The sequence below is a fragment of the Cydia pomonella genome, chromosome 2, assembly GCF_033807575.1.
Source record: "Cydia pomonella isolate Wapato2018A chromosome 2, ilCydPomo1, whole genome shotgun sequence".
Taxonomy (NCBI): domain Eukaryota; kingdom Metazoa; phylum Arthropoda; class Insecta; order Lepidoptera; family Tortricidae; genus Cydia; species Cydia pomonella.
In genome coordinates this window covers 34685603-34705109 of record NC_084704.1, presented here as the reverse complement: position 1 = coordinate 34705109, position 19507 = coordinate 34685603, and the positions used below count along the sequence as shown (strand labels likewise).

General features: G+C 42.1%; 2 protein-coding genes across 6 annotated transcripts in view; both read right to left on the bottom strand.

Annotated features, from left to right (window-relative positions):
• Positions 1-3133: 3133 nt before the first annotated feature.
• LOC133515477 (lipase member H-A-like) lies at positions 3134-9587 on the bottom strand. Its single transcript, XM_061848026.1, has 5 exons — positions 9264-9587; positions 7909-8065; positions 6268-6665; positions 3905-4111; positions 3134-3659 (listed from the first exon to the last, which is right to left on the bottom strand). The coding sequence occupies exons 1-5, from the start codon at positions 9316-9318 to the stop codon at positions 3439-3441; spliced, it is 1038 nt and encodes a 345-aa protein (XP_061704010.1). The 5' UTR covers positions 9319-9587; the 3' UTR covers positions 3134-3438.
• Positions 9588-10568: 981 nt separating this feature from the next.
• Positions 10569-19507, bottom strand: part of LOC133515449 (protein turtle-like) — a 171128-nt gene continuing 162189 nt past the window's right edge. For 3 of the 5 annotated variants that reach the window (XM_061847993.1, XM_061847996.1, XM_061847995.1), the window contains 2 exons: positions 17219-17288; positions 10569-14670 (listed from right to left, as the gene is read on the bottom strand). In XM_061847993.1, the coding sequence (XP_061703977.1) occupies positions 13680-14670; positions 17219-17288 (1061 nt within the window). In that variant the 3' untranslated portion in view covers positions 10569-13679. Of the gene's footprint in view, positions 14671-17110; positions 17306-19507 lie in introns of all 5 variants that reach the window. The other 2 variants (XR_009799023.1, XR_009799022.1) reach the window with 2 other exon arrangements.

Genomic DNA, 19507 nt, shown 5'->3' with positions numbered 1-19507 from the left:
GGTAGCGTTTATTGAATTACTACTCTATTGAGCACGGAATAAGATTCATTATGAACTAATACAGAATTCTAACAGAATAGCTGTCTGATCTCTATTGGTGCGTCTAAGGTAGGCGACTAAACGCTCTCAAACCAGCTTAACTTGTGACACTGCGATCCGAAACAAAGATACGTATTCGAAGACCTCGCTTGCACTGGTAATGCGAGCGTACGGCTAGCTAGCGCCAAGGAAGCAATGTTATGTTTCTCGAGGAGCAGGTAAAAAACAGGGCCGGATTTTCACACAAATATATTTGGGTGGTTTTACGTTCTTTAATTTAAAGAGATAAAACATAACACTATTTAAATAGTAGGTACACATCTAACAGAATGGGTTTGTGTAATTACAATAATAACGAGATATACTCATTTTTATAATCAACTGTTTAAACAGTTGTTTGCTAATTTTAAACGTTAAACAGGCTAATTTTAAATAAACAATAAAACAATGGTAAAATAGTAATAAATATGTATATCCATTTAACAATCCCGTACTACTAATGTTAAAATAGACCTATATGTTATAATTATGTACACTAAAATAAAGATATTATTTACAATAGAGTACACATTTAGTAAAACATTTATACAAATTTATATTATGAGTCAACAAAAAAATAAGTAACATATACATAATAGTGTATGCATAAAATAAATAAATATAAAACAAAATATGCATATCGTTTAGAGTCAAATCACGCTAACTCTTTCAAGCAAACCATACAAACAGTGTCAGTTTGTTAGAAGTCTGAAGAGTTAGCGTTATTTCGTAAAACCACCCAAATATATTTGTGTGAAAATCCGGCCCTGTTTTTTACCTGCTCCTCGAGAAACATAACATTGCTTCCTTGGCGCTAGCTAGCCGTGCGCTCGCATTACCAGTGCAAGCGAGGTCTTCGAATACGTATCTTTGTTTCGGATCGCAGTGTCACAAGTTAAGCTGGTTTGAGAGCGTTTAGTCGCCTACCTTAGACGCACCAATAGAGATCAGACAGCTATTCTGTTAGAATTCTGTATTAGTTCATAATGAATCTTATTCCGTGGTCAATAGAGTAGTACTTCAATAAACGCTACCTATGCGGCTCGACCATTTTTTCATAGTGGCACGCGCCTTTGCGGTTTTTAAACAATAGATAAGACGATAATCCGTAGAAGCTCACGGAGAAAAATAGAAACTATACACAAAACTGATTAAAGTATAGCTCTTAAACACATACATTTTAGTGAACCTAGTCAGGTGACAGTGGCCCATACGTCCTGATTGAAGTATACAATTTAAAACCACTTAAACCTGTAGATTTCCTCCAGTTCGGGTTACAGGCAATGATTTTATATAACTATAGATAGGTTATACTTATACATAAGAGTGGTATTCTATCTATCCTGTCCAATATTTGACCAAATGTGTCTTGGTGGCTCAGTTGGCAGAGCGCTGGAGTATCGATCCAGGGGCCGTGTACTCACGCAAAGCAGTAATTTTTCCACTTTTAAATTTACGAGTACTTATATGTTTATTTCCTTATGAATGAATCGGTTTTTGTTGATACATTTTCGCATACCATTATTCTTTGTGACACACTCGTTAAACATAAGCTTCTCTTTCGATGTGCAGGGAACTTGTTAGCACGTGCACAGCTGTACCGTGCATGGACGTGACTACAAAGCAACTACGATTTGTACAATTTAAGTGCTTGAATTTTGGAACTCGTATAACCTATCTGGAGTTATAATATCATTGGCTGCAGGTCAGTGACGCGTGGGCCACAGTTTAAAAGGTTATAAGTACTGTTAGCTTAGTAAACCGCCTCCAAGTCACATACAAGTTCACTCTTATGAATAAGTTCGCAATAAGGGCGATAGGGCCGAAATTGTTAACAAAAGTGCTGTATTCCCATTTGTCCCGACTGGGACCGGCGGGGACAAATGGGAACACATCACAAAAGTAAGTTTTTTAGACATTATAACAAAGCAAGTCATGAAATAGATTAAAATTAATCAGTAGTTAAATTAATGTCTGTCAAACATATTTCCATAGATGTTGCCTTCTCATTAATCAATTAATATCACATCCATGTAGATGTTGAAGAGACTATATTTTTGTAGTACATTCATTCCAATTATTACTGTATACAGTTAGGTCATCCGGTTGCTGTATTAATTTTATGGTGAGTTATATTTTATTATTTTAGCCAGGGCTAGGCGACCAATGTCGCACACGTGTCGCCAGCGATGGCGGGTGGTTGCCGCGACGTTGCCAGACTTCGCCGGACATGCTGGCGACATCGTATGTAAGGCGCGCAATGTCGCCCGACATGTCGAGCGCAGTCGCGTCACAGCATCCGACGTCGCTTGCGACACGTGACATTTGTCGCCTAGGCTTTGACTATCTTAGATTTTACATTATCAAATAAAACACATTTCCATAAATATTTCATGTTTTATTAGATTTCTTTAATTCTAAAAATTTTACATGATGATTCTATTGCCTGTCTTCTTTTCCCGACTGATGCATAATGATGCACTAATTACCACGTATTGTTCTGACATAATAGATATCACCCCCGAAACTAATCGCTTCGCGACCTATTCTAACTCTGGTTTTCATTGTTACAGGTCAGGAGACTTGATATTAGTAAGTTAAGCATTTCCAATTAAATTAATAAGTAGTAGAAACAAAAACTTTGACTGATTTTATTATGTTTGTTAATAACATTTATTATTGTGATACCTTGATGATGCAACTGTGATACTTACTTGATTACAATTTTGATATGTCACCTTTGTTTCATTTTCACTCCACTTTCCAATTTCAATTAATTAATTTATTCTTATTTATCATTAATTTATTGACATTCCCGTTATTGTGTATAGTACTAACCCTATATTGTAAGATATAAATCTTTTATTAACAATAATGATCTCAGTTGGTCTCTCAATAAATGAAATTGAATTGAATTTTTAATGCCACTCGCACGGAACATTTTTGTTACACAAATAAGCCAATAAGTAAAGAAAGGCAAAATACCCTAATAGTGCTCCCACACAGCTATTTCAAATGCCACTTAGACATTAGATATGGTGCGGAGTGTCAGATACCGTATAATGGGGTATAGCTATGAAAGGCAGTCACTCTACTTTGAAATTCCAGTTTTTAAGCCATTATTTTAGGTAGGATTTTTAATTGTAAGTAAATATGAATTCATAGTAATGTCAATAATTACACGAACAATTCGAGTAAATAAAGAATAATGTGTTAACTATGAAAGTAACCCCATATACCTTTCACCCCAATACAATAGGTAGGTAAGACATTTCAAAATTCTATGAGGCATCTTAAGTTATAATTTTGTAAATAGTAAATAGACCACAATATGTGTATAGTGTGGAAATTTACTATTTTCTAGAATTCGTCTCCCAACGCGTACAAAGACTCGTTTCTCGTATGCAGATAGTAGTTTCCCTCTGATCTGGGTTGGGCTGGCTCGCCCATGCTGGACGTGTTGGCCTTGCACTCGCCATTCTCGAAGCCTTGGAAGTCGTCGCACAGGTAGGAAGTGAACGGGACGCCGCTTTGAATTGATTCTCCGAAAAACTCGTGCGACCTACTGTGGCTGCAAGAATCTGCACAGATCACAGAAAACAAAAAAACTATAGACAAATGGGAGCGTTCATGAACTTTATATTCATTGGCGCGAAGTATAATGTCATATTTTATATTTAGATTTAACCCACTAGATGGCAGAACCTCCATCACGCGTGGACTTTATAATCTCTAAGTAGCTCAGCTTGAAAATATGCTGTGTCTGCTATATAAGCATCACATCGCCGTCAAAACGACTTTTTGGTGCATTTCCTGTCTTTCATACCTACGTGTCCCCGATCCTCTCCCTCACATCCCGGCTGCGGAGATGTTCCCCCGTTGGGGTAGAAGTCCGCTTGCCCGTGGCTCTCTTTGTACCCGAAGAAGCCTCCATCCGTGTGGATGATGTCTACGAACATGGCGTCAGTTCTGTCCAGACGGTATTCGTCAGGCATTGGGGGTAATTCGAACAGCGGGCGAGCGGGGTCTAGCCCTAGGAGACAAAACTGATCAGTTACTAGACTCTCTCTAAGCTTAGGATCCTCGCACAACTTAAGTGTGGAATGAACTGTAGCCTGTGGTATTTCCAGACCGATACGACCTTCAAGAAAAGAGTGTGCAGTGCCGTTCCAACTCCTCTGGTGTTGTGTGTGTTCATAGGCGGCGGTGATTGCCTACCATCAGGCAATTCGTTTACTCGTTTGCCTCCTATATAATAAAACAAATTGCACACTGTAGCGATTAAGTAGGTTTACGGTAGCACTTTCAAAATGTCGTTTGCCACGTTGGTGAAGAGTGTGCTTGGTCTAACTCTAAGGTATAGGTAGTAGACTTCTCTCAGATGTTTTTTTCGTTAAACAAAAGCCTTTAAATAATACAACAACCTAATCTGTTAAACAATCGCCTTTGTTTATTTTGACCCCTTACTGCATGTAATAAAAATATTTGTTGAATTTTGAACTATAATAATTGTGAATAGAGTTGAATATCATATCCGCCATATATGGCTTCGTTTGAGGAAAGGGGTTAAGAGAGCGTTATGTGCCAAAGCAACTATCGTTTAAAAAACAACTATCGTGATAGACTTAAGGTTCAAATTTATGTGACAGCTCATTCAAAGAACAATCAGCCACGATGCGGATGGTCATTAATTCATTATTTTTGGAGATAACAAAACATGAATTTGAACCATAAAATAAAAATGGGTGGGTTTGGGTTCACTATTGAATTGCCGACATACATTTAATCTAATATTATTTAAAAGACAACGTTTCAAGTATTTTCATTTCATCGACAAGTCATTGCGTCGAGGATTCGATACTAGGTAATTTGAACGGAGGTATTTTAATTGGTAGTTGACTTATAAAATTCATGACATGGCTTTTCATTTAGGGGTTTTTAATTCATTTTTTTTTTACAAGAAATGTGTGGTTTTTCTAGCCACAGTTCGTTTTCTTGGAGGTCGCAGTTCTAACCTAACCTACTTCTGGCAACAGTTCGTTTTCTTGGGGGTCGCAGTTCTAACCTAACCTAACTTACTCCTGGCAACAGTTCGTTTTCTTGGGGTCGCAGTTTTAACCTAACCTAACCCACTTCTGGCAACCGTTCATTTTCTTGGGAGACGCAGTTCTAACCTAACCCACTTCTGGCAACAGTTCGGTTTCTTGGGGGTCGCAGTTCTAACCTAACCTAACCCTAACTTCTGGCAACGTCGAAGAAATGAATTGCAACGTTTTGTAGTTGTGTCAATTATGATAATTTGAAACAAATCAGCGATTAAGTAATATTCGTTAAATAGTATTTCTACGTAGTAAGATAAATTAAAATAAATTGTAGTTGAAATAAAATAACGCCAAACAATATTACTAGTACTAAAGTTTCGATGAATCGTTGTCGATGAAATAATATTCGATGAAAAGGTTGTCGACAAAACAAGGGTACACCGGTAATTTTGCTTTTTAAACGGGCGTGTTCCCGTTATTTATGTTAGGACTATTCAGTGTGTATGTAATACGAGGGTATTTGACCTTTTTTTAGATAATTTTACTTAAAACTGACCGATCAGTGGCTCCCTCACTGGGGGAATTGTGTTTTCTAATAAACCAATTAACTTCTGTATAAATATTGTTGCCCTACTTATTCCCTAATTTTTGATCGATGTGATATATAGTTTTTTATTAGATACTTTTGACTTATCACCTAAACGGAAAAACCGGACAAGTGAGAGTTGGACTCGCCCACCGAGGGTTCCGTACTTTTTAGTATTTGTTGTTATAGCGGCAACAGAAATACATCATCTGTGAAAATTTCAACTGTCACGGTTCACGTTCACGGATACAGCCTGGTGACAGACGGACGGACAGCGGAGTCTTAGTAATAGGGTCCCGTTTCACCCTTTGGGTACGGAACCCAAAAAATTAGGCTATCATTTGCCGTTTAGTTGAAACCAAAAAAAAATAGCAAAATAAAACTATTTTGATGACTAAGACCAAAAGTTGGGGAATCAGTAGGACAACAATATGAATATACAGATTTATACAGAAATTAATTGGTTTATTAATAAACACAATCCCCTTATGAGGGACCACTGGACGTTCGCCCCAGTCTTAAATTCTGGCGGATAGGTATAGTTAAAAATATAATGCTTACCGGTAATTCTAAACATATTTTTACTGAAAAACATTCCAGCGTATCCCATGACCTGTGCTCCCAAGCTGTGTCCTATCAAATGCATTTTTTCTCCCGTCGTATTAAAGTTGTCGACCATCGAATTGAGCAACTTCGCCAGCTGCTTACCCACGTACCGCGTGGATAACGCCGCCCACACGTAATTCGGGTTCTTTGCCAGCTCATGCCAATTCACTACTATAACGTTCAAATCGGCTCTGTCTAAGAAATGTGTCTTCTGAATCTGTATCCAAGTATCATTGCCGCTACCTCTCCAACCGTGTGTCAATGCTTTGGTGTCTCTTGAGGGGTCGAAATACTGGCTCTTCGTTTGACCATTTATTTCTGTTTGCAAGAGTTCTGGATCATTTGAGTTGTTCCTTGAGCAAAAAAATAAAGGGAAATATTCAAATTAGTGTTCAGAATTCGTTCGAGCCAAATACGTCGATTCACGTTAAAGCACTGGGGGGGGGGGGGGAAACTTTTAATTCCACACTCCATACTTTTTATTAAGCGGGAAATGTTGTCGTACATGGAGATTTCATTCCTTTCTACACGTATGCGCTCTTTTACCTGTGAAATGCTACGCCACTATTGTTGATATTTAAATATTTAAGCGAGCGCTCATTTTTGGTGGTTTCACGCTATGTTCTATTTAGTAGGTAAGGTAAATAGGTGGTATATGGAGGTGCATAATTCATGTTTAACCTTTTCGCTGCCATTGACTTGATATAAAGTCAGGTACATTTCGTGCCCCGCACGTCATGACTTGATATAGTCATAGATAAATAAGAAGTAAGCATAGAGTATCCACTCCATACATCAGTTTTGATACCAAAACGCTTATTATTTTCCTAGTCAACATCTAGCATCGAGTAGCGGGATTATCAGTACCGATACTTGACACTAGATGTCGCGACTGACGAAAATTGTATTTATCAACAATTTACAACTAATATTACAAGCAGGAGTTGAAAATAGAGTTCCGGTTATAATATTAGCAGAAAATTGTTGAGCATTAGACTTGTTAAGTAGCAGCCGGCCTAGCGAAGGTCACAATCGCTATCGCTACAACAACGAAACTACGGAAGGTAGAGGCAAGGAAAAGAATCTCCATATACCAAAAAGTGTCCATCAAAAAACATAAATAGGTGGCGCTGCAATACATAGAATACTTGAGAAAAAAATCTAATCATAGACAGCGTACTTCACTCCGTCAATAACGCTTAGGTTCTTAGCTACTCCAGCGCTACTCTGGAGAGATTTGGAACTATTATTTATCGCTGACAGCTAGACACTTTTGCAACAATTCCGCCTAAGCAGTTTCTGTTCCTTGCCTCTACCTTCCATAAACGAAACGCTGTATGTAACAGTTGCGTTTCGATCGCTACGAAGTGTAATTGTGTTGTGCCCTACCACACAAAGCGAGATGACATTGACAATGCCCATACCCCTCTTTTGGACGTAGTTTAAGGACGTACCCGGGTCCACTACTGATAATTCCGCTACTCGATGTTCACCGTGTCCTCGGTTCCGTTCTCGTTGTAGTCCGTGCCGTATCCGACACGGAACGGATGCAGGCTACAAATTCATGTTATATCCCTGGCTTAAATGTGAAAATACCTGGTGTAGAGGTAAAAATATACGCCTCCGAATATCCAGCCGTCGGAATCGTCCGGCAGCGCGGAGAAGTTCATCGTGTGTTCGGTTCCGTTCTCGTCGTAGTAGCACAGCCATTCCGTGCCGTATCCGTCGTCGGACGACACGGAACGGACGCCGGCTAGAAATTCATGTTAAAACGTTATGCGTCTGCCAACGCAGCTCGATGAGCATTGAGCGGACGGCCGTGCTTGCCTTGGATTGCGGTTTTTATTGTTTTTGAATATCGTGTGCTCGGTTCCGTTCTTCCGTTCTCGTCGTAACACAACCACTCCGTGTCGTATCCGTCATCGGAGGACACGGAACGGACGCCGGCTAGAAATTCATGTTATCACTTTTTAAATAGCTTTGCGTGGTAGTTACAATGGGGTTGGCAACTGTCGACGGTTTTATAGATGGCGCTAGCATAGTCTTTATTTGTTTCTAGTTTTATTTATGAGATTTGGGTTAACACGAACCTAGGCCTGGCTTTAAACATAAAAAAAACCGCCCAAGTGCGAGTCGGACTCGCACACGAAGGATGACGAAGGGTTCCGTACCATTACGATAAAAACGGCAAAAGAATCACGTTTTTTTGTATGTCTTTTTGTATGTTTTTTTGTGGGTCCTTAAACATTTATTTTATTCTGTTTTAGTATTTGTTGTTATAGCGGCGTAAGAAATATATCATCTTTGAAAGTTTCAACTGTCTAGCTATCACGATTCATAAGATAGGTACAGCCTGGTGACAGACGGATAGTGGATTCTTAGTAATAGGGTCCCGTTTTCCCTTTGGGCGTTGAGCCCTAAAAAACAAGAATTTGACACTATTCATAGGATTGACAGCTAAAACTGCTGGCGCAATCTGTAAAATACTTCAAACGGCCATTTCGCTGGCCCAATTTTGCAGGGTTCTATGTTAATACATGAAAGTTGAACGGAGATATTAAGGTTTGCTTTCGGGTTCTGTGAATCTACTACTAGAATTACGGGTCCCCATTTATCCCCGTTCCACGTGACCGCGAGATGTAGAGCGGCATTTTGGCGGCGGGTTTGTGAGAAAAGTGCCAGAGGGCCAACCGCGAACCACGTTCGACGTGTTGCCTCTCTGTCGCACTTGTAAACTCGTCCGAAAGTGGAACAGGGAGGCAACACGTCGAATGTGTTCCGCGGTAGGCCCTCAGTACATCAGCGTCTTTTGCGCTATGGAATGATAATGGTGTCCTTGCGCAGTTGCGCCAACATTGGGTTAAGCAGCAGCCATAGAGTTGACTAGACGCTGACTCTCAGAAGCCGCTGGTGTGGGAAGGCCCTTAATTGATAAACAACAGCGAACTTACCATACACACACATTAACCCAAACAATTTAGAAACCAGCGTGATGGTGACACCCATTGATAAGTAACTGGCATTGGTACTGATGGCAACAGTTCCAAGACAGGTGTATATATAACCAAATTTCAAGGTCTAAAATGGCGACATATGCAAAATATTCATACCGTCATGTATATTCATACTCTTCGTTATCTTATCTTGGGCTTGGTGTAGTCGAAAACCTGCTTAATTACTAAGGTATTCATAAGGTAAGTAAGTACGCTTAAGCGTAATCCTAATAACCCATCAACTGAAAATGGGGAAGAGGCCTTCCCCGATCGAGTCTGCGACTCCAATCGAGTATGTGAATAGCTACCAAGTGAGGTTCACCCTTTGGACGCCACGCCTATCGTGCGCGATGCGACTTCCTGGACCTTGCCGGAATGCACTATATTGGGTTATTTGGGCTGTAGCTTGGCTGTAGCCGCGGGTGTTAGTTGACGCCTTTGCCGTTCAAGGGGTTTAAAACCTCAGATTGTAATACTTCCAACTGCCCTGGAACCAAACAAGTCTGTAGTCTGTGGGTATCTTTGAATTTGGCATATCTAAATACCCGTTATGAAACGATTGCAGTGCCATCTTTGCGTTGCTAAGCTTTACGCGTTTATCCAGTGTTTCGAAAAGTTGGATCGTTGGATCTTGAGTGTTGAAGCCGCGAGAGGTGAACAAGCTTTGCTGCCCAGTGTAAAAAAAAATCTCCATATGTAGTACCAATTATTACCAATGCTAGGCTAGGGAGTAATAGTTGTAAAACGTTACAAATTGCTTTGCGCTCTAAAGGGAGAAAATGCAACGTTGCCCACTGATTTCATTGAATAAAGAGAGCTTTTCTGGGCGGGGCGCCTAATCAAGACGACAACTGTATAGCGACAAACGCCATCACATGACTGTTTCCATACATTATTTAATTCGATTGACATTTTTTACGATCGACTAAGCTCCCAGAGGGCCTAACCAATAACGCTTTGCGCCGTAGCGTACGAAACGTTAATGTCTCACTGTCGCACTTATATGGGAGAGTGATAGAGATTACCGTTTGGTTAGCTACGGCGCAAACGATTGGCATCTTGGTTAGGCCCACAGGGCGCGTTGCCAACGTGCCAATCGTTAACGCTCCGACGCAACTGTCACTGTCCTACTAATATGAAAGAATGAGAGAGATGACTATGCTACGCTACGGAGGGTTAACCATTGGCACGTTGGCTACGCGCCCAGGTGATGAAAGGATTAGTGGAGGTGTTGATCTTAGGAATGAATAAATGATACAAAAATTTAATTATAGCAACGTTATTGTATTTTTTATTTTTGAATTGAATCCTTTTTGTGCTTACACAGTAAACACATGATCTCAACACTTACGAACTAAAAATATTCTAAAACGAAAATAATGGTTATTTCGATCGACTTATAAAAAGGTGGCTTGTGCAAGTAGATGTTTCCACTCGTTCGTATTCGTATTGTGGTTTGTTGGAGTATACCTATCTTAATTGCGTGCTGTTGGAATGATATTTTGAATAATAGAGTATTATTTATCATGTATTGTGCTGAGATATCGTGCAAATGCCTTAATTCTTTATTTATTTACGTTTGGGGTGCCCCTCTTTTCTCCGCGTTACATTTCGCCAATGTGCACGCATATTACTGTCATTATATAAACCGATATATACGATTTAGATATATTAGTCTAATATATTGCTATCTTTTTCATTTTAGTCTATAGAAATATCGAATGACTTTAGTTTATGCTTCGAAATACTACCTCGTGACATCGCTATACGTTTTTAAGAAAAATAATATTAGGTAAGTCTTGAAGTTGTGTGCTCTGCGTAATAGATAACTTTAGTGCCCCAACAGCGGTACCTAGAGATAACACCTGTCGTTAGCGGTAGTTAACATTTGACTACCAATACATAATGTTACACTGTACGTGTAGTAGGCCTTCCCGAGAAATTAAGTAGTACAGTACGGTACACTACGTTAATATCATATTAATTGTAAACGAATTAAGGACATAATAGGGAATGGAAAAGACTAGATATCACATGGTTTTTGAGCTATATCTAGGTATATTTATTACGTGAATGTATAAGAAATAACCAAGCAATACATACGTCGCCGGTGAGCCGGTGACTATCGCACGCGTTATAATTGAAGTGCCAAACGCGCGAGGCAAAAACGGCTCCTTTGTTACTGTAATTTTACACTTTATTTATCTTTTTTTCCGTGTAAAGTTTAGGCGAATAAAAGTCAGAGCAAGATAAAATAAACTTCTAACTACTCGAGACTGAACTGTCTATACGTGTCGTGTAAGTATACTGTATACCTAAAAGAATAACTATCATGATCGCGTGCAGTAGGTTCGTTATGCGGTAAATAATTGAATTCACGTCACATTAATCTAGGCATTGCCCAGAGTTTCGGCAACTCGAAATATTACAGCTATCCTCTCCTAGACAGTACATCGCTTAAATATCGCCGCGAACAATATGAACCTACGTCGCTCCTTAAATTCGTGCTAAATACATCGTGACTCAAAATATTATCAATAATATTACAGTTGGTCAGTCGAAAAAATTGAGCACTTTTTAAAATATCATTAATTATTTTGATCGTGGATTAATGTAATGCACAAATTGTCGACTCTATTACTCTAAGTGTAACGCTATGGCTGGGGTTACCTATCGAACCATGTAAGAAAATAAAAAAGAACTTCTACCGAGTGTCGTTATACGTATCTTACATCCTAAATCGTCATCGGCAGTGAACTAATGATGCGTCCGTCGGCGCCGGCACGTTCGCGGCCCGCCCGGATCCGTCCCCGGCTTGGGTCCAGGTTCGGCCCGGCTCGGGCCCGGGTCCGGCCCGGCGCGGGCCCCGGACGCCGGCGCCGCATGATCCCACGAGACGCTCCATGCACGCATATACATAACTACACCTTATTGTAACTACCTATCTATTACTTTACGAGTTATTTTATTTCAATTTCTTTAAAGCGTACATTTTTATTCTTATTTATTAGGAGGTCCTTAATACGAAATTCGTATCATTAACAAAACGTCTGCATTACAAGATCTACAAAAAGAGTGCATTATGCGAAATTATAACAAAAATTCATCGATAGGAATTAACTAATAACAAACGTAACTCTAAACAGTCTTGGCTATGACTGGTCAACTATAGGTGGGATCGCTCCAGGAACCGATTAATTACGATGCCTCAGTGTATTTGTTAAGTCAGACAGGTCTGACGCCGGGATATGGAAAATATACAAATCAATTGACTGGACTCCAACACCCGGTCGTCGCCGTCGGCCTCGCGCCGACTCTCGGCCTCGCGCCGACACCGACACCCGGCCTCGCGGGCTCTCCGCGTCCTCAGACAGAACCTTACCGTATAAATAAATAAGTGTACAAGATATAATATCTACTTATGTTTTTTTACATATGTACAGAGTTTAAAAATTATATAACGTAGGTACATAAATAATATAATCAATAAATTTGTACTTGAAATAATTATAAATTTGAGAATACGAAACATAGTTTAATTTGAAACTTTTGAACGTTACGACTAAAAACCTACTTAAAATTACTTTGTTCATATTTTATAAATGAGCGAGCGCGGCCGCTCGCCGGGGGGCCGCGACCGCGCTCGCTCGCATATACAACGTAATCTATCCTTAGTTACAATAATAACTACAATATAATGTTGGTATGAGCGGCGTCGTGGATGCTACCCGCCCATACCTAAAGCGTTTAGGCGGACGCTGCGCGCCCCGCGCGCCCGATATGGCACGTGTGGTACGCGCCCACGAGATAGGTTTCCCATTGTGAGCCTATGTAATTTTCGTATAATTTTAAAATCTCAGAAATCTTAAGGTTTTCATTTAGTATTTTCAGAAAGTAAAAACATGTCCACAGATATGAGATTTTTAGAAAAGTAATTGACGATTCGTTTTGATAAAGGCGGGCGAGCGGGGCGGACGCAAAGCGCCACGGCATCCACTTTCTACATATGTACTTTAATTATAGCAGTCATTTGCTTCGAGAGACTGGAGTCATCGTTCCCTAAGAGCTATGTTAGACATCTAGGGCCCCGCGCACGCGCCGGGGCCGAGGTGGGATCTTTACTCTATGTAATAATACGAACGTATCAAATCATAACCCGGAATGCCCCTCGATCGAGTAAAACTCGGGCCTCGACTACATTCGAGGCGATAATTGTCGGAAGAATCGTGATTGTGCCCATTCTTTCTATATATCCGGCTCGACGTCCGAGTCGAAAAAGGAAGTATCTACGTAACTCATCTAAGCGTCACGAACGAGCCGTGGGACTCGCGGCCGGTCGGCGTCCCGGGCGAACGGGACCGAAGATGTTCCGGGTCAGCACACGCTCTCGGCCGGCGCCGGCGCCAGCGTGGCGAGCGGCGCCAGCGGGGACAGCGGCGCCAGCGGGGACAGCGGGGACAGCGGGTACACCGCCAGCGGCGACACGGGCGGCTCGGGCGAGCGGCGCCGCAGCGCCTGCCGCTTGCGGAACTCCAGGAACTCCTCCTTCATGGCGCGCACCCGCGCCTCCACGTCGTCGCGCGCGCGCGGCCGCCGCTCCGGCGTGGACGGCGTCGGCGTGCGCGTGGCGCGGTCCCACTCGTAGTGCACGTCCACCGAGCCCGCGTCCGCCGCCGAGCCCGGGCGCGGCGCCGGCGCCGGCGGCGGCGGCCGGTACGGCGGCGGCCGCCACTCGGCCAGGCTGCCGGCGCGGCTGCTGCGGTTGTGCGCGGACGACGACGCGTTCTTGCTACCGAAGCCGCTGGACGAGGAGCGGCTCTCGGGCGAGGCCTCGTGCGGGGGCGGCGGCGGCGGCTCGGCGGGCGCGCGAGGCCGGTGGCGGCGCGCGGCGGGCCCGGGCCGCCAGCCTGTCGCCCCCGCCACGCCCGCCGGGCGCGCGCGCGGCCGGAACGGCGACGGCGGCGTCGGGAACGAGCCCTCGGCGGAGCTCGGAAAAGGCACGGAGCTGAGGTCCGAGATGTGGAGCGGCGACCAGGGGGTCCACGCGGCCGCCCACGTGGGCCAGGGCGGCCACGGCGGCCAGGGCGGCCAGGGGGCGGGCGAGGAGGCGCGGAACAGCGGCGGCGCGGCGGCGGGCTGCAGCGGCGCGCGCAGGCGCGGCAGGAAGCCGCCGTCGTCGGAGGAGGAGGGCGCGAGCGAGGGGGAGGGGGACGGGGAGGGGGGGCCGGGGGAGGGCGGGGGCAGGGAGCCGAGCGACGGCGCCCAGTAGCCGCGCGACCCGCGCCCGCAGCGCGACGCGGGCCACACCCAGTTGGCCGTCAGCCGCAAACACTGCACTAAACTCGATATTCCGCGTTCACTAAATCTGTAATCCACATAATATTATCTTTTATAAAAGTGCCTTATGCAGTTGTCTTGATCTATGTCTAGATATAGAGTTTTAACCTCATAGCAAAGCTTACGCTTCAGTAAATAATGTATCTTTAATTTAAACGGTCCGTAAAACACCGTTCGATTGACCCATTGAATACCACGCCCTGTGTTGGCCGAACGTTAATTAGAATTGACCATCAACCATTACAAATTGAACCGTAAACTGTTACGATTTATGGTTTAATTTTTAATGGTTGATGTCAATTCTAATTAACGTCCGGCCAACACTGGCCACGCCTACCTATAGTGTGCGCCGGGTCATCATGAACCTTATCGGAATGCAAGAAGGTTGATTTTGGGCTGTAGCCGCGCGCGTCAAAAGGTTAAAAGATGGCGCATTTGGAGGCTAGGGATAAATTTAAGTCTCGGGTTTGGTATGGAAAACCTAAAGCCGGACGTGTTTATGATGACATGCAAAGTAGTCGGAATGTTTTTAAACAGCGTTTGAAGTGGTGTCAAAACCATAGCGAACAAATAAAAATGGACATCTTGGCAAGTCATCATGGAAATCAGGATTTTCGTAGCTTTTGGAAATCAACTAAGAGGCTGAATGGCAAACCTGGCCTTCCGGCAAGTATTAATGGCATTAGCGATCATAACAGTATAGCCAGCATATTTAAATCTCATTTCACTGTATCGTCACCTTTGGTGGCAATGCCGTCAAATGGTGATGAATGGCCGCGTGGGCAGGAAATTATAGCTCGATTTAATGCGAAAGACGTTCATGCAGTAATTAAATCAATGGCTCGGGGAAAATCACCTGGACACGACGGCCTTAGCATAGAACACCTTAAGTATGCTGGCTCTCACCTACCTAGAGTACTGGCCTTATTATTTAACCTTTGCATAAGTCATTCTCACTTGCCGGATGCTCTCATGAAAACTGTAGTTGTGCCAATAGTTAAAAACAAAAATGGCGATATTAGTGATAGAAACAACTATAGGCCGATTTCATTGGCAACTGTGATCGCTAAAGTACTTGACAGTCTGCTCAGCACTCAGCTTGACAAATACCTAAATCTACATCACAACCAATTCGGTTTCAGACCGGGCCTATCAACCGAAACAGCTATCTTGTGCCTAAAGCAGACTGTCAGGTATTATACGGATCGAAACACGGCTGTGTATGCGTGTTTTCTTGACCTCTCTAAAGCGTTCGACCTGGTTAATTATGATATATTATGGCAGAAACTAAAAAAGATCGATATGCCTACTGAACTTTACCACCTTTTTAAGTTCTGGTATGTTAACCAGGTCAACGTGGTGAGATGGTCAAACGCATATTCGGATCCATACAGGTTGGAGTGCGGGGTGAGGCAAGGGGGTGTCTCCTCACCCAAGCTCTTCAACCTGTATATAAATGCATTAATAGAGGAGCTCAGCAGCACTCATGTCGGCTGCCACATTGATGACGTATGTCTCAACAACTTAAGCTACGCTGACGACATGGTGCTGTTGAGTGCCTCTCCGTGTGGCCTTGGGCAGCTGCTTGGCATCTGTGAGCAATTTGCTAGCAGCCATGGCCTAATATATAATGTAAAAAAGAGCGAATGCATGGTCTTTCAAGTCAGAGGTAAGCACCTGCCACCTGTGCCGCCTATTCGCTTATATGGTACTCCTTTGGATAGGGTAGAATCTTTTAAGTATCTTGGCCATGTGGTAACCTCTGACTTGAAAGATGATGCCGATATAGAGCGAGAACGGAGGGCGTTGTCTGTTAGGGCAAATATGGTGGCCCGCAGGTTTGCTCGTTGCTCTGCCGAAGTTAAGGTAACTCTATTTAGAGCCTTTTGCACAATTTTTTACACGAGCAGCCTGTGGATCTCGTATACCCAGAAACGGTACAACGCTCTCCGTGTACAGTACAACAATGCCTTCAGGATGATGATGGGGCTGCCTCGCTACTGCAGCGCATCGGGGATGTTTGCTGAAGCTAGGGTAGACTGTTTCTACACCACAATGCGGAAGCGGTGCACATCCCTGTCGCGTAGGGTGCGGGACAGCTCTAACATCATCCTGAGGGTATTTGCGTCAAGGTTTGACTGTCAGTACATGAATCATTGCCATATGATACATGTACTGACAGGCAAGCCAATATACTGTATGTAGAAATAGTATGTTATGTCATGTGTTTACTAACCTTAGTTGTAGGAAGACTAATTAATGTAAATGTGTAATTTAATATAGTATAATGTAATTACTAACAAACTATATGGGCCTATTTGACCTGAAATAAATGTATTGAATTGAATTGAATTGAATTGAATTGAATTGAAGCGAGCGCTTTAAACCTGTCTATATCCAGACATAAACCTTAAACTTGTAAAAATTTGCACAATTCATTTTCATTTAGGTAAGTAATTGTTACCAACCTGACTTCCTATTTCGAGTTAGAGCAGCAGAAAAAAAACACAAGCTTTCAGTTAGATATGTAATAGTATTTATTACACAAACCATGATAGCATTTAATTAATACTCACTTCTTAAAAGGCACTTGAGTGCTGTCATGGGCTCGCAGATCCGTGAGCCGCGCCGCTACCATGTTGTATGCTGTAAGCGGATGATTTCTGAACGTTAACGTAGCGTCATCGTCCCGTCACGCGCCCGTATCGGACCGGCCCCGCCACCTCACGACACCACCATATTGTCAACGTGAAAGCTAGACACCGATATGAGAGTTCGTAGCTACCTGACACCACAGACAAACGTTGGTGCTAAACACGATGCGCCTCTACAATGCATTTTCGCTACATACGGGGAAAACTTTATCCCGAATGTGTTAACCTTTCAACGCCCTGTGTCAATAAACGGCCAAGCCACATATTTTGACTTTGACTGATAACTTTTTGAAAGTGCGAGCCTTATGGTTTCGTTTTTGGAACATTTTACATGAAAATGTTTTTGATGGGATTTCACTTCTTTTTGTAAGTTTCTTATGACATTCTTCTATCCCCTAAATATCCCCTAATTTAAAAGGAGGTGATTTACTATTAAAAATCCCTAAATACGTATAGGGGGAAATCTTTTACGCAATCTGCTTTTTCTTTTAATTCTCCATACAAAATTCAACCCCTTTTCTCCCTCTAACGCCCTTTTCCTCTCATAGGGACTAAAAACTTCAAGTTTTTGATTTTTTATGCTGTTTGTGTACTAAGACTTCAGGAAGTACTCTAAGGGTTTTGATGATCATCAGTGAGTGAGTGAGTCAGTGACGAAATCAGGGGTTTATAGATATGTATAAGATCTATAAAGTATGAGAGCTATGCAATTGAATTTTTTTTTACGATTAAATATTCCACTATTATATCGACATTATGAGGGTAGTGCCCTTGCGGTTCGCTATGCTGGTCACTACCGTACCCAGATATACGGTGAGATCTCACTTTATCGAATATTTATCGTGGATATTGTCAGGGAAACTCGTAAACTTTCATATCAGTGCGATGATACCCATATTAATGGAAAGCGGCATGACATACTGGTTAGTAATAGTTGATGATTTTTAACCACTAACCACAATCAGTGACCTATTTCATGTAGTTTATATTTAGACAGAATAATAATATCTATTTAAACTTTCAAGTAAATAATATCAAAATGATCGGCAACTCGGTCTACATGTATGAGTTTATTCGTCAGTCAAATAATATTTTTCATTAAATAGGTCCCTGAAATGACAACAGGCAGGTTTTTCGTTTTAGTGCTGTAGTCAAATAAATCGAAATAATTAAACATGTGAAGATGAAATTGGTGAAAATTGTGCTGAATTAGACAAATAGGCAAAGGAAAAGGCAAAATTAATAGACAAGACTGAGGCGTGAGTCCTGTTTCCGTGCATGAACTCAAATCTCATAAAATAATACTGTGGCCCTAGTGAAAAAGGGTACAAGTCTCTGGCAGCGCAGGTGTAAAGGGGTGTAAGTTCCACGTAACACTTATGCCCTTATACACCTAAACTGCCAGAGACTTGTACCCTTTTTCACTAGGGCCACAGTATAGTACATTACTATAGAGGTCGGGAAACGAAGGGTTGCAGGCCAAGTAGATATAGAAGCCCAACGTAGCGAGGACGGAAAGGGATACGCGGCCGGTAACCCCGTTTCTCGTCGAGATTTGTATAGTGCTTTTCTCAAACTTGCAATGAAATAATAATAAAAAAATAGGATGATGATGATAATGATGATTGTTTCATGTCCTAATGTGATAGGTTATTCAGTGCATCGGGTGTTAAAGGGGAACGAAAATATGATTATTTTTGCGCTACGACGTACGGTTTAGGAGATACAGCCCTATAAAGATTTCTGCACGACTGAAAAAAAACTTCATAGGGCTGTATCTCCTAAACCGTGCGTCGTAGCGCAAGAATAATCGAATTTTCGTTCCCCTTTGAAGCCCCGTAATAATATTTAACAAACACATAATAATAATAAAAAGACAAAAAAAACATAATGGCAGAAATTTGCTTATAGGTTTCTTTAAGGTTGAATGCCAAGACGTGCCATAATTTGACGTTTGAAAACAAAAGAAGGTTGCCTTAACAGGCCTATATAGGTATTCCTTTACTCATCTTCACTCATCGCACCTGATATGTGGTATTTCTGGACCTAATTTGAAGTAAGTCATGTCAACATTTCATTACAAGTTTGAGAAAAAGCATATTATTATGTCTTTGGAAACAGTAACTTATGTATTCATGTTAATAATTATTATTTGCATACAAAGTAGCAAACATATTTTTAAAGGAAATAAAAAATGGAAAAGATGATGCT

Excerpts from the sequence above, each read along its gene's own strand:
- LOC133515477 (XM_061848026.1), bottom strand. The coding sequence starts at position 9,318 with ATGGGTGTCACCATCACGCTGGTTTCTAAATTGTTTGGGTTAATGTGT. Across the intron at positions 8,066-9,263 it reads TGGGTTAATGTGTGTGTATG|CCGGCGTCCGTTCCGTGTCG; the intron begins GTAAGTTCGCTG and ends ATGAATTTCTAG. Across the intron at positions 4,112-6,267 it reads AAATATGTTTAGAATTACCG|GGCTAGACCCCGCTCGCCCG; the intron begins GTAAGCATTATA and ends TTTGTCTCCTAG.